Source organism: Amblyraja radiata, chromosome 15 (assembly GCF_010909765.2).
Source record: "Amblyraja radiata isolate CabotCenter1 chromosome 15, sAmbRad1.1.pri, whole genome shotgun sequence".
Taxonomy (NCBI): domain Eukaryota; kingdom Metazoa; phylum Chordata; class Chondrichthyes; order Rajiformes; family Rajidae; genus Amblyraja; species Amblyraja radiata.
This window is the reverse complement of record NC_045970.1, coordinates 28,277,520-28,291,828: the sequence shown is the minus strand read 5'-3', so window position 1 is coordinate 28,291,828 and position 14,309 is coordinate 28,277,520. Positions and strand designations below refer to the sequence as shown.

Here is a 14,309-nt window from a genome sequence, read left to right as displayed (position 1 = left end):
GCAGCGTCTTCCAATCACAATGCCACAATGACTTCTCATTCACCACAGCTTCCAATTTGCGAGACACAATGGCAGTACTATATACCGAAATGCATCACATTTAAGTTTGGCCTGCTGACGTCCACATAATACAAGTCTAATAAACTCAGGTTTGAGGCTTTTCAACCTTTTTTAGGTCAATCAATGAAGAAATAAATAGCTCTCCTATGAGCAACTGGGAGTTGAAAATTCTCAGGGCTTAGAGTCAAAGAGTTATACAGTGTGGAAACAGGCCCTTCGGCACAACTCGCCAAAACCGGCCAACAATGTCCAAGCTACACTAGTCCCACTTGCCTGCGCTTGGTCCATATCCCTCCAAACCTGTTCTATCCATGTACCTGTCTAACTTTCTTAAACAATGGGATAGTCCCAGCCTCAACTGCCTCCTCTGGCAGCTTGTTCCATACACCCACCACCCTTTGCATGAAAAAGTTACCCCTCAGATTCCTATTAAATCTTTTCCCCTTCACCTTGAACCTATGACCTCTGGTCCTCGATTCCCCTACTCTGTGCATCTACCCGATCTATTCCTCTCATCATTTTGTTTCCTCTATAAGATCTCCCCTCATCCTCCTGCACTCCATGGAATAGAGACCCAGCCTACTCAACCTTGCACTATAGCTCACACCCTCTGGTCCTCGTAAATCTTTTCTGAACCCTTTCAAGCTTGACAATATCTTTCCTATAACATGGTGCCCAGAACTGAGCACAATATTCTAAATGCGGTCTCACCAACGTCTTATATACCTGCAACATGACCTCCCAACTTCTATACTCAATAATTTTTGACTGATGAAGGCCAAAGTGCCAAAAACCTTTTTGCCACCTTATCTACCTGCCACTCGACCTTCAAGGAACCATGCACCTGTACTCCTAGATCCCTCTGCTCTACAACACTACCCAGAGGCCTACCATTTACTGCAGGGGTCGACAACCTACGGCACCCGGGCTGAATGCGGCCCATAACCCAAAATCGTCCGGCGCGCAGGTGCTTTTATTTCCGTAGTCATCCGGCCCGCAGACTTCCTTCATCTCCGGTACCTCCCGGCCCGAGGCGCCCAGATGTGGTAACGCAAGGAGGCCTGCGCTGGCGGCCGCAATTGCGGAGCCGGCGAGCGCCCGAGCGGGGCCGAGCTCTGGCTGTACCGCATCCTGCGCAAAGCCGCCGGCACGGCCGCGCACCTTCTGTGTCTGGGCTTCACTGTCGGGATCCGGGTTGTCAATAGGCCGGGGACGAGTGAGTGTAATATTTGAGCCACCGACTTCAGGACAGAGCCAAGGCAATGGTCCATAGGTGCGCCATGTTCGTCAGAGCCTGTAACTAGGGGCCAGTGCTCCGGGTGGCGTCCTCGAAGGGATGGGATCCATGTGAACACGTGGTAGATGTGGCCCCCCCATCTGCTCACAGACATGCATCCTGACCCTGTGCAGAACAAGGTTGCCGATCCCTGATTTACTGTGCAGGTCGTGCCCTTGTTCAACGTCCCAAAATGCAACACCTCACACTTCTCTGTATTAAATTCTATCAACCATTCCTCCGCCCACCTGGCCAATCGATCCAGATCCTGCCGCAATCGTTCACAACCATCTTTATTATCGGTAAAACCACTAACTTTTGTATCATCTGCAAACTTGCTAATCTTGCCCTGTATGTTCTCATCCAAATCATTGATGTAGATGACAAACAGTAACAGGCCCAGCACCGAACCCTGAGGCACACCACTAGTCACAGGCATCCAGTCTGAGAAGCAACCTTCCACCATTACCCTCTGCTTCCTTCCATGGAGCCAATTTGCTGTCCATTCAGCGATCTCTCCTTGGATCCCATGCTTCACCTTCACGATCCGAAAAACTCAAGTTTCAATTACTCTGTGTGAAGGTCATCATGACATTTGCCTCAAATTAACTCTCCAATCAAACCTCCTCTGTCCCACTCCAGGAATTCTAGATTTCGTGCCAATTAACGTATTTATCCCATCCATCCCTTCCAGCCACATTCACTAATCAGAACCACAGAATCCCCTTCAATTTCCCACAACAAATAATTTCACTCTGGGAATCAGCTGTGATAGAAATATTTACCTTGTCTTAGGAAATCTAAATCAGAACCTTTAATTTCAGTTTTTTATGTTCACATCCAATCAGCCAACAGGGTACTTAGCAAAACAAAATAAAGAAAGGAAGGAACATGCAATTACAGATCCTTTTGTAATGTTGCAAAGAATTTCACGCCCAATTAAGTACTCTTGAATTGATGTAACATTGGGAAATCTAGCAGTTAAATTACATTTAGCAAGCATGCACCAGTATTATAAATAAAAGGATGTATATTTTTCAAACAATGTGATTACTATAAACTATATGCTTGCCAGAACAAAATTATTCCCCTGCTCTTTTTCCAGTGGTGTTCAGATTATATTATCTAGCCATGTTGCTCATGCAGTGCGAGTCCATGCGGTGCATAAACTGGAAGCTGCATTAACATAGAAAAAATGGTGCAGGAGTAGGCCATTCGACCCTTCAAGCCAGCACCGCAATTCGATATGATCATGGCTGATCATCTAAAATCAGTACCCTGTTCCTGCTTTTTCTCCATATCCCTTGATTCCTTTGGCCCTAAGAGATAAATCTAACTCTCTCTTGAAAACATCCAGTGAATTGGCCTCTACTGCCTTCTGTGGCAGAGAATTCCAGATTCACAACTCTCTGGGTGAGAATGGTTTTCTCATCTCAGTCCTAAATAGCCTACCCCTTATTCTTAAACTGTAACCCCTGGTTCTGGACTCCCCCAACATCGGGAACATTTTTCCTGCATCTAGCCCAGTGGTTCCCAACATGGGGCGTACGCCCCACAGGGGGGCAATTTGATTTTTAAGGGGGGCATCAGGTAAACATATGTAGTTTATGTTTCAGATGTTATTTTGAGTAAATTCCATTTTCTGAGAATTATTTCTTTGTCTGCTCGTGCTAAAATATGGGGGGGGGGGGGGGGGGGGGGGGGGCATCAGGATTTTAGAGGTGATTAGGTGGGGCATGGCCAAAAAAAGGTTGGGAACCGCTGATCTAGCCTGTCCAATCCCTTATGAATTTTATGTGTTTCTATAAGATCCACTCTCATCCATCTAAATTCCAGTCGACAAGCCCTGTCGACCCATTCTTTCATATGTCAGTCCCGCCACCCCGGGAATTAACCTGGTGAGCCTACGCTGGACTCCCTCAATAGCAATAATATCCTTCCTCAAATTCGGAGACCAAAACTGCACACAATACTCCAGGTGCGGTCTCACCAGGGCCCTGTACAACAGCAGTAGGACCTCCTTGCTCCTAAACTCAAATCCTCGCAATGAAGGTCAACATGCCATTAGCTTTCTTCACTGCCTGCTTTACCTGTATGCTCACTCTCAGTGACTGATATACAAGCACACCCAGGACACGTTGCATCTCCCCTTTTCCTAATCTGACACAGTTCAGATAATCAGTCTGAAGAAGGGTCTCGACCCAAAACATCGCCCATTCCTTCTCTCCAGAAATGCTGCCTCACCGACTGAGTTACTCCAGCATTTTGTGTCTACCTACCATTCAGTTAATAATCTGCCTTTTGTTCTTGCCACCAAAGTAGATAACCACACATTTATCCACATTATACTGCATCTGCCATGCATCTGCACACTCACCCAACCTATCCAAGTCACACTGCAGCCTCATAGCATCCTTCTCGCAACTCAGCTTTGTGTCATTCGCAAACTTGGAGATGTTACATTTAATTCCCTCGTCTAAATCGTTAATATATATTGTAAATAACTGTGGTCCCAGCACCGAGCCTTGCAGAAACCCACTAGTCACTGCCTGCCATTCTGAAAATGACCCGTTAATGAAACTGGAGCAAAACAAATTGCTGGAAGAAGACAGTGGGTTAGGCAGCATTTGTGGAACCTAAGGAACGATCAACATTTGGTGACCTTTTTGATGCACGAAGAGTGTAGAGGGAAGGTAAACCGGTACAGATGACCCACGTTTTGCAGGAAGAGCTGCGTTCCTAGAAAATGTCTGTGTCATTAATTTCCGTGTCTCGAAGCTGCACTTATCAAGAAACACAAGTTTAAAAAAATGAATTTGGTGTTTACTTACTTTTCTTTTTTTTCATATAAATTCCATGAGAGAAAATTTTATTCTGTATCTGAAAATTCCAGGTACTGATTACAGTAGTGAATACTGCAAGGGTGAATTGAGGATGTGAAACAAAGGCTGGTAAGTGGAGATAGAGATGGAAGTGGGAAGGGGATTGATGGGTAAAGAGGGAGGGGGGGGTGGGGTGTGGACGGTGTAGCAATGAGGCTGTGCTGTCTGTCCTCAACCTTTCCACTGACCCAGTACAATGGCATGAACACTGACATTTCAAATTACAGTGTGTTCCTTTCTCGCTCCCACTAGTCCATCCTGGGTCTTTCAACCTTTGTTCACCTTCTCCAACTCCTCTCCCATTGCTTTAGGCTCATCACACATTCCCACAGTTCCACCTGTCCATCACCAGCACACCTACCTGGCTTCATCTCCCTTGGTTCACATTTTCCATTCCCTACCTCACATGGTGTCACATCCCATTTTTTAATTATGTTTCCATCTATCACCTACTCGCCTCTATCTCACCCTCTCCTCTCACTTCTTTATACTGGCCATCTTCCCACTACACCCTCAGGCCTGAAGGTTCTCGACCTTAAATATTGACCATCCTTTTGCTTTCACAGACGCTGACTGACCCATTGAGTTTCTCTAGCAATTTTATTCATGAGTTCTCCACTCATCTGTTGTGATTCTGTGCTCATATAACAAATTGCAATATTATCAACTTGCATCTTCGTTACTAACAATTACTAGAATGATGAAGGCCAGCACATTGACCAATTTAAACCAAAAAGGTATTAAGTCTGAAGGGTTCTGACCCGAAACATCAGCCATCCCTTTTCCTCCAGAGAGCAATGCTGCCTGACCCACTGAGTTACTCCACCACTGTGTCTATTAAATGGTATATCATATCCTCTTGTAATGAAAGTGAACTGCGGTTGCTGGTTTATACCAAAAATAGACACAAAATGCCGGCAAAAATGGATAGGTGACTTTTCAGGTCAAGTCTGGAGAGGGGTCCCGACTCGAAATGTCACTATCAATTTTCTGCAGAGTTGCTGACTGCCCCGCTGAGTTCACCCAGCAATATAAATTCCTATCCCATCCTCTTGCTTGACTGATATCAGTGCACCCTTGTCAATCTAAGATCATCATAGATTGCATAGCTTACTGTCACAACATTGTGCAGAGAACTCCAACTAGTCCTCTTCAATTTAGAAATGAATTTGAATAACTGAAAACATTACAAATCAATCCACCCACCCTGTGGCATATTTGATAACCCCCATATTTTTAAACTAGCAATTAGAGCATCCACAAATTCCTTAGCAGAGAATATGTGGTAACTAATGCTGATTGCAGCATTGGTCCATGGCTCTAATGAAGCAGCTTCCACCTGAAATGCCATCAGTCCCTCTCTGCAGCGATGCTGCCCGACCTGCTCAGTCTTTCCACCGGGTTGTGGATTTATTTCAGATTTCCAGCATCTGTGGTTTTTACGTTGATTTTCATTTGACTGCATTGCACGTTTGCAAAGCGTATCCCTCGCGACCGGGGAAATATTTGTTTTGAGCCGAACACTAAATGCACGTTGGGTGAAAACTGGACATCTCCCCCTCGTTATTGTGGTGCAAACCCGGAGGAGAGCTGCTCCGTTGGCCATCAAGAGCCGGAAACGCGCGTATACCTTCCAAAAGCTTAGTTTTCAGGAGGTTCAGCACATCTGCTGAAGTGGGGCCTTTCCTCTTGTGAATCGCAAAGAGCCCGTTGAGTCCCTGCAGTTTCTCAGCCACACCAATGGACGCCGAGCTCCCCGCCATGTTGCCCGGGCGACCTCAACATGGCCGGTCAGCACGTCACGTCACGTCACGTCACGTCAGCGCAGAGACTGGCCGCGTGGCCTTCTGGGTGTTGTAGTCCACACTGTGACAATCCCTTCTTCACAAGATTCAACCCAGTGGCATTAATATTGAATGTCTAGGAAAGAATTGCAAATGCTGGTTTAAATCGAAGGTAGACCCAAAATGCTGAAGTAACTCAGCGGGACAGGCAGCATCTCTGGAGAGGAGGAATGGATGACGTTTCAGGTCGAGAGCTTTCTTCAGACAGTTTCAAAATCATCCTGCTTAGTTTCACCGTTTCTATCCACTAGTTATCACCTTCTCCACAGCCAACAATGGAGCATTGTGGGCTCCACCTTTCCTTGATCATCTGGCTGGCTTTGATTATTTTTTTTCATACCTTTCATTAATTTGTTCTTTATACCTTTTCATACCTCTAGCTTCCCTCTCCTCCGACTCTTAGTTTGAAGAAGGGTCTTGACCCGAAATGTCACCTGTTCCTTTTCACCAGAGATGATGCGTGATCCGCTTGTGCTTAGCTTCGGTGAAAACCAGCATCTGCACTTCCTTCCTACACATTCAAGTCAAGTGTCAAGACTCAAAAAGACACAAGTGCTCAGCAGGTCAGGCAGCATTTCTGGAGAACACGGACAGGTGACATTTTGTGTGAAGACCCTTCTTCAGACTGAGACAAGTTCTCAGAATCAAGATGTTTTAATTGTCACATGTACCAACAACGGAACAATTAAATTCTTACTTACAACATCTGTAAATACAATACTCAAAGATAACATATAATAACCAAAAAAACAATAAATTAATAACCCCAATACTTGGCAATACCACATAGCCTTTTCATGCCAATGCCAATTTTCCATGGGAAGAAGTTAAAGAATTTAGTTTAGTTAAGACATACAGCATGGATACAGATCCTTCGAGTCCATCTCATCAATCAGCCGTACACTAGTTTGTGCCCCCTACACGATTACAATTTACAGAAACCAATTAAACTACAAACCTGCACATCTTTGGAATGCGGGAGAAAACCGGAGCACCTGGAGAAAATCCATATCATCACAGGGAGAACGAGCAAACTCTGCACAGGCAGCACCCCTGGTCAGGATTGAACCAGGGTCTCAGATGCTGTAAGGCAGCCACTCTACCACAGAGCCACTGTGCTGACTTGTCTTTTTTAACGTCTTGATTATCATATCTATGGAAAGTTATTTAGTTTCTGCTGATATCCCTGGGAAGCGGCTGCCAGTTTCGATTATATCAAAAGGTGTAAAGAATGACAAAAATAAACCCATTCTCTTGTGCAAAATGAAAAACTTCAGCAGGCTGTGTGAGTATTGGATCATTTTTTGTGCAAAGGAGGCGAGGTTCTGAGAGAAGAAAGACAAAGTGCTGGAGGAACTGTGCAAGAATATCTCGGAGAAAATGGAGATTGATCGTGTCCATGTGATTGCAGTTTGGAACTCAGTCTCAGATCTATAAATAAATGAAAATAAAGGAAAAAATGCTGGACACCTGACATAAAAAACAGAAATTGCTGGAAAAACTTAGCAAATTAGGCAGCATCTGCGGAAGGAGAAACAGAAATGGTTCAGGTCTGTGACCCTTCATCAGATGTGAGGAAGAATACTATGTTGGCTGTTGAAGAAATGAACAAAAAGGGTGAAGCTTTGGAAGTATTTTAGCATAGAGCAAAAAAGGAAGTTAACCACTGATATCTTAATTCAAATTATGTGGAAGATTAAAAGGAAAATCAGATAGGAATAGTGGGAGCATTAAAGAAAGCTGAATTGCTGAAGGAACTCACTGGATAAGGTAGCATATATGGAGAGAAATCTGGGTAAGGTAGCATCTATGGAGAGAGTGTTTTGAATCAAGGTCTTTCTTCAGAGTATTAAAATGCAAAAGGAAGAAGGCCTATAACGAATGCCAGGCATTCCATTCTCTAGGCCCCCATCCCCTCATCTTCACAATGGATCTCCAGTCACTCTATACCTCCATCCCCCACCAGGATGGTCTCAAAGCCCTCCGGTTCTTCCTCGACCGGAGAACCAACCAATACCTGTCCACTGATACTCTCCTCCGCCTAGCGGAGTTGGTCCTTACCTTCAATAACTTTTCGTTTGACTCCTCCCATTTCATCCAAACACAATGCGTAGCTATGGGCACGCGCATGGGCCCCAGCTATGCCTGCCGCTTGGTAGGATACGTCGAACAATCCTTGTTCGAGACGTACCATGGCCCCATTCCCGACCTCTACCTCCGCTACATCGACAATTGCATTGGTGCTACCTCCTGCACCGACACACACCACTCACTAACTTCATCAACTTCGCCACTAACTTCCATCCGGCACTCAAATACACCTGGACCATTTCTGACACTTCCTTACCATTTCTTGACCTCACTATCTCCATCGCAGGTGATAGGCTTTTGACTGACATTCACTATAAACCCACTGACTCCCATGGCTATTTAGACTACACTTCTTCCCACCCTGCTTCCTGTAAGGACTCCATCCCCTACTCCCAATTCCTCCGACTACGCCGCATCTGCTCCCAGGATGAGGTGTTCCACACCAGGGCATCGGAAATGTTCTCATTCTTCAGGGAATGGGGGTTCCCCTCCCCTACCATAGATGAAGCTCTCACCAGGGTCTTTTCAATACCCCGCAACACTCCTCTCTCTCCCCATCCTCCTACTCAGAACAAGAGCCGGGTCCCCCTAGTCCTCCCTTCCACCCCACTAGCCGTCACATACAACAAATAGTCCTCCGTCATTTTAGAATTTAGAAATTGTAGAAACCAATGGCAATTATTTTCAATGCATCTTGCTTCAGAATTGGCGACAGAGGGTGAATCTGCTAACTTCACACAATAGTTTAAAATGAGAGAAAGGAATAAATCAAGAAGGTTAATTCAAATTTGATAGTGAATAAATTCTGAGGTGCAACATAACTCAAAATAGACAGACGTAGATTTATCAAGGACAGTCACTGGATTTATTGTGGGAAAACTGTGCACAACTAACAATTTACATTTTTTTGAAGAAACAACGGAAAAGATCAATAAGGGCAGTGCATTTCAATGATTCAATGGTATTTTAATGTCATAAAACCTATTGTAGGTACAATGAGATTCCTTTATTTGCACAGTTCAGTAACAATCCGACTACAAAGAGATTTTAAATTTTAGCATGGTTTTTGATTAACACCCATGTCATAGGCTTGACAACTAAAAAAGCCGAAGCCAATGAGATCCAAGAATGGAAAATAGCATCTTAATGTGCACAAGAGAAAGAAAGCAAACAGTAATTGTTCAGTATGAAGAAGGGTCCTAACCCGAATCCTCGCCTACCCATGTCATCCAGATATTTTGCTTGACACGCTGAGGTACTCCAACACTTTGCGTCTTTTGCCAGTAATTGTTGATGGGTATTTCAGCGGCTGAAGGGCCTGGATTTCTGCCCTTGTTTTCTGTATTCACTTATGCTTTAGGCTTAAAGGTAGGCGGTATGTTTGCAAATCGTTCCAAAATTAGATATTTTGTTGACTATAAGGGGGAAATCTTTGGATTGCAGAAGGATATAGGTAGATTGACCAGTGTGGAACAAGAGTGGAAAATGAAAGTCAGCTCACAGAGGTTAAGTATTGCATATGGGAAAGTGTAATGAATTCCAAAAAGCTGGAATATCACAGATTTTTAAAGATAGCTGCACACGCCAATAAAGCCTTCGAGCATGCTTTCCTTTATCAGCTGAGACAAAGAATATAACAGAAGGGAGGTTATGTTAGAGTTATTCAACACCACTTGTTAAACCACACCTTGTGTACTGCATTCTGATTGAACATCACAGGAAAGTTATTGCTAGAATAGAGATACCTGTAGCTTTGTCAGACAAGATAAAGGAAAATTGCATGAGATTCTAAAGGTATATTAAGAGCAAAATGGTAACAATGGAGGAATAAGCTTCCTCAATGACAAACGTGGGTGGCTACTTGTAAAGCTACAGATGATGGCCCAGATGAAACATCTCTCGTCTGTATTTACTGAGGAGAAGGTCATGGAACCACAGGAATTGAGGGAATCATAGAATCATAGAAAGTAGGTGCGAGAGTAGACCACCAGGTCCGTCGAGCCCGCACCGCCATTCACTCATGGCTGAACACCAAACAGACACACTTACCCACAAACAGTAGACACAAGACACAGAACACAAGACACTACCCTCCCCTTTATACCGCTATCACCCCTCTCCACCCCAAGAACCGCGTGATCTCCTGGGGGAGGCAAAAAAACGGATAAAAACCCAGGTCCAATTCGGGAAAAAAATCCGGGAAATTCCTCTCCGACCCCAATCCAGGCGATCGACACTTGTCCAGGAGATCACTCAGGTCTACTATACTAACCATACCTAGGTCCATATCCCTGCCCTCTCCCCGTAGCCCCTTATCCCCTTGGCAGCTAAAAAACCATCTATTTTTGACTTAAATATATTTAACGTTTCTGCTTCCACTGCTCCCTGGGGCAGTGAATTCCACAAACTAACCACCCTCTGGGTGAAGAAGTTCTTCCTCATCTCAGTTTTAAAAGAGCCCCCCCTCACTCTGCAACTATGTCCCCTAGTTCTAGCCTCCCCGATCATTGGGAACATCCTCGGTGCATCCACCCGATCAAGGCCCCTCACGATCTTATACGTTTCAATGAGATCGCCTCTCATTCTTCTAAACTCCAAAGAGTAGAGTCCCAGCTTACTTAACCTTTCCTCATATGTCAATCCCCTCATTGCAGGAATCAATCTTGTAAATCTTCGCTGCACTGCCTCCAGGGCTAGTACATCCTTTCTTAAGTATGGACCCCAGAACTGTACACAGTATTCCAAATGTGGTCTCACTAATACCGTGTACAGCTGCAGCAAGACCTCCGTGTTTTTATACTCAATCCCCCTAGCAATAAAGGCCAAAACTCCATTGGCCTTCCTGATTGCTTGCTGCACCTGCATACTGACTTTTAGTGATTCATGTACTAATACCCCTAGATCCCTTTGCGTTGCATTACAACGCAGCTCCTCCTCATTTAGAAAATAACTTGCCCTATCATTTTTTTCCCCAAAGTGAATGACTTCACATTTATTAGTATTAAATTTCATCTGCCAAGTTGTTGCCCACTCACCTAGCTTATCTATATCCTTTTGCAGACTCTTCCTATCCTCCTCATCCCCTACTTTCCCTCCCATTTTCGTATCGTCCGCAAATTTTGATATATTACACTTGGTTCCCTCCTCCAAATCATTTATATAAATTGTGAACAACTGGGGTCCCAGCACCGACCCTTGCGGAACCCCGCTAGTTACCGGTTGCCATCCCGAGTATGAACCATTTATCCCCACTCTCTGCTTCCTATTCGTTAGCCAATCCTCTACCCATGCTAATAATGGAAATGATGGGTCAGACCATATCCAAATAACAAAAGAGGAGGTGCAATCAACCCAAAGAATATTAAGATGGATAAACCCCCAGTGCCTGAGCAAGTGTATTCTTGGACATCGTGGAAAGCTCAGGAAGAAATTGCTGGAGCCCTGACAGAAATATTTGCATCATCTTTTACCGTGAGTAAAGTACCAGAGGGTTGGAGCATCAGCCATCACCATCAGGCCAAATGGAGGATGGTAGCCCAAGGATTTACAGCTATTTAATTTTGCAAACTTTCCCTAGCCCTGCTAAAATCAATGAGGTGAAATTTGACCAAATGGTCCATAGCATTTCACCACAGTATATACTGGATAAACCTTTGGAAAAGCTTCCTGCTTTACAAATGCTGATTATTTATTTTAGGTAGATCTACAATTCGTAGTGATGCTATTCTATTAGATTCAAAGTAAAATCAACCTCACAATGGGGAAGTTGGCCAAGTCTGGTACAGAGGAATGTATAGGAAATTAAGGAGCTTCTTTTCAGTACCTTGAAATGGGTGCTGAATGAGTGTGAGGCATTTAGGTCACATTAAAGCATTCAACAGCAACATTGAGTTGCTCTTTCCTTTCAACTGCTTTTGATTGACTTGGAAAGGAAAAGTGCCGAATGGGGAGTCATTAAAGTTAATTCTTCCCATCCAGATGGTCGTGGGTTTGATTCCCAGAGATGTCAGTCACTTGACATGATCTGATTTTGTTGAGAGCAAATTTTGCTTGTTATTACAGAAATTATTGTATCCTAGGGAAAGGAACATTGATATAGTTGCAAGTAGAAAGTCTGTAATTAAATATTTCAATCCTCAGTTTCTTCCATTTATCTCCCTGAGATGCAGGCACTTTTTTCTAAAGTCCTCTCTTATCATTTTATAACATATGTTGTATCCAGTCCAATTTTCTAAGGTTTCCTGTGGTATAAAAGATTAGGTTTCTGGCAAGTGGATAAAATGACGTAGGAGTGCAGTGAAAGGCATGGTTGTAGGGGGAAGCAATTGGACATTTACTTTCTGATTTGAAAAAACAAAAATAACATATAATTCAATAAATTGTAATGAGTATGTTCTTTTACACGATTAAGTGTATGAAATTTAAAAAGAGCATTTGCAAAGCCTTTGGAAGAAAAGTTTAAACTAATTTAATCTTTCCTTCCTCACCAAGTATACTGCTTAAATACAAAATGGACAACTCAGGTAAAACTCAAGCTTATGACTATCAAAAAAAATTGTCATATGGTCAGAGAAATTAGTTTTGCATTATATTAAAATGCTCACGTTTCATCTAAGCAGCTTATTTAATGTTATCAAAAGTACAATTCTTTGACAACAAATTAAAGTCCAAATACAGTATCATCTTCTTCCACAGTCCTTCAGGATCAAGTCTGGCTTGCTTCCTATCTGCTTCAAAAAAACAATGTGCTGGAGGGACTCCGCAGGCAGGCAGCATCTGAGGTCTCACAGATAGCCCCCGGCCTGCAGAGTTCCTCCAGCACTTTGTTGTGTGTTCGTGGTCCAACATTTGTTATCTCTCATGTCTCCTCCTGTTCTGTGGGTTCTGAGGTGACTGATGAGGCCAGTGTCAGAACTACAGACACTTCCACAGGTAGGATGTGCCGGACAAGCTGGGAGAGTGCATGGGTCGGTGGGGAAGTAACGTGCACCTTTTGCCAATTATGTAGAGCTAAAAAGGACATAAAGTGCTGGAGTAACTCAGCAGGTCAAGCAGCCTCTCTTGCCAGCATTTACAGTTCTTGTTTCTAAATTATGTGGGGCTTATGTGTGAACCTGAAGCTTGGATTCATGGTTCCCAATGCCTTCCCAAATGCTGCTGCTGCACTATGAAAAAGTGATAGACCAAGGATTTTCAAGAGTCAATAGGGAGATTACATTTCATCAAGGAGGCTTTGAGCACATCCTTGAATTTTTCCCTCTGTCCACCAAGCATGCCCTGACAGAGATCAAAGTACCTGTAGTGAGTGTTTCAGGAGTCTGGTGTCAGCTGTGTTGCCATTGTAGCCTGCCAAAGGGAGTCAATTGAATCCAATTAGGGCCTCAATGCTGGATATGCCAAGGGTAAGTGTGAACAGTTCCATTATAGTAAGTGATTTTCTCTCTCTCGGGATGTTGTTTGGTTTGCAGTATGTTGCCAGACTGCTTTTGCTTATAAAATTCAAATAATTGCCTTACGATTGATTGTCTCATCATTTTTCCCAATCTTCAATGTCCACTTATCCTTTCGATTACCAAATACGACCCAGTTTTCACGAGAAGCTCGCAAAAGATTTTCCACAAACAAATCTACTTTTGTTTTGTCAAATTTTCCTCAAATACTCCCTCATCGTGTGCTGCTTTTCATTTTTAATCAGAGCTTATTGTTCCAAGAATTTAATGTTGTTATTAATCATTGTGTGTTTTTTTGCATTAGTTTACTTGGATTGAACAAAAATTATAGATCAAAGTGTGCTGAAGGATTGCAGCCTTCCAGCTGAAGTACTATTTTCAACGTACCTACAGAGTATTTGTCACTGATAGACTTTCCAGAAGACAAATAGTTGCCATAGAGATTAATTTAAATAAAAATCAACAAATTTAACCAGCAGGCCAAAATGTGTATTGGAGTATGTAAAATGTATCAATTCATTTTATTACAGGCACAGGGTATGACATAACACCTTCATTTAAAATAAATAATTTTCGGAAATGGCAATTTCTACTGTGAATGAGATAGATAGATAGATATTTAGATATGCCATTTATTGTCACTATACATGTACAATGAGATTAAAAGCGTCTCGTACTCAGTGCATACATATAATTTAGTGCAAAA

At 43.3% G+C, this 14,309-nt stretch overlaps 1 protein-coding gene across 1 annotated transcript in view; it reads right to left on the bottom strand.

Annotated features, from left to right (window-relative positions):
* Positions 1-6,008, bottom strand: part of trub1 (TruB pseudouridine synthase family member 1) — a 46,624-nt gene extending 40,616 nt beyond the window's left edge. Inside the window, exon 1 of the mRNA XM_033033941.1 lies at positions 5,849-6,008. Coding sequence (XP_032889832.1) covers positions 5,849-5,981 — 133 coding nt within the window. The 5' untranslated portion in view covers positions 5,982-6,008. The remainder of the gene's footprint in view (positions 1-5,848) is intronic.
* Between the last annotated feature and the right edge of the window lie 8,301 nt (positions 6,009-14,309).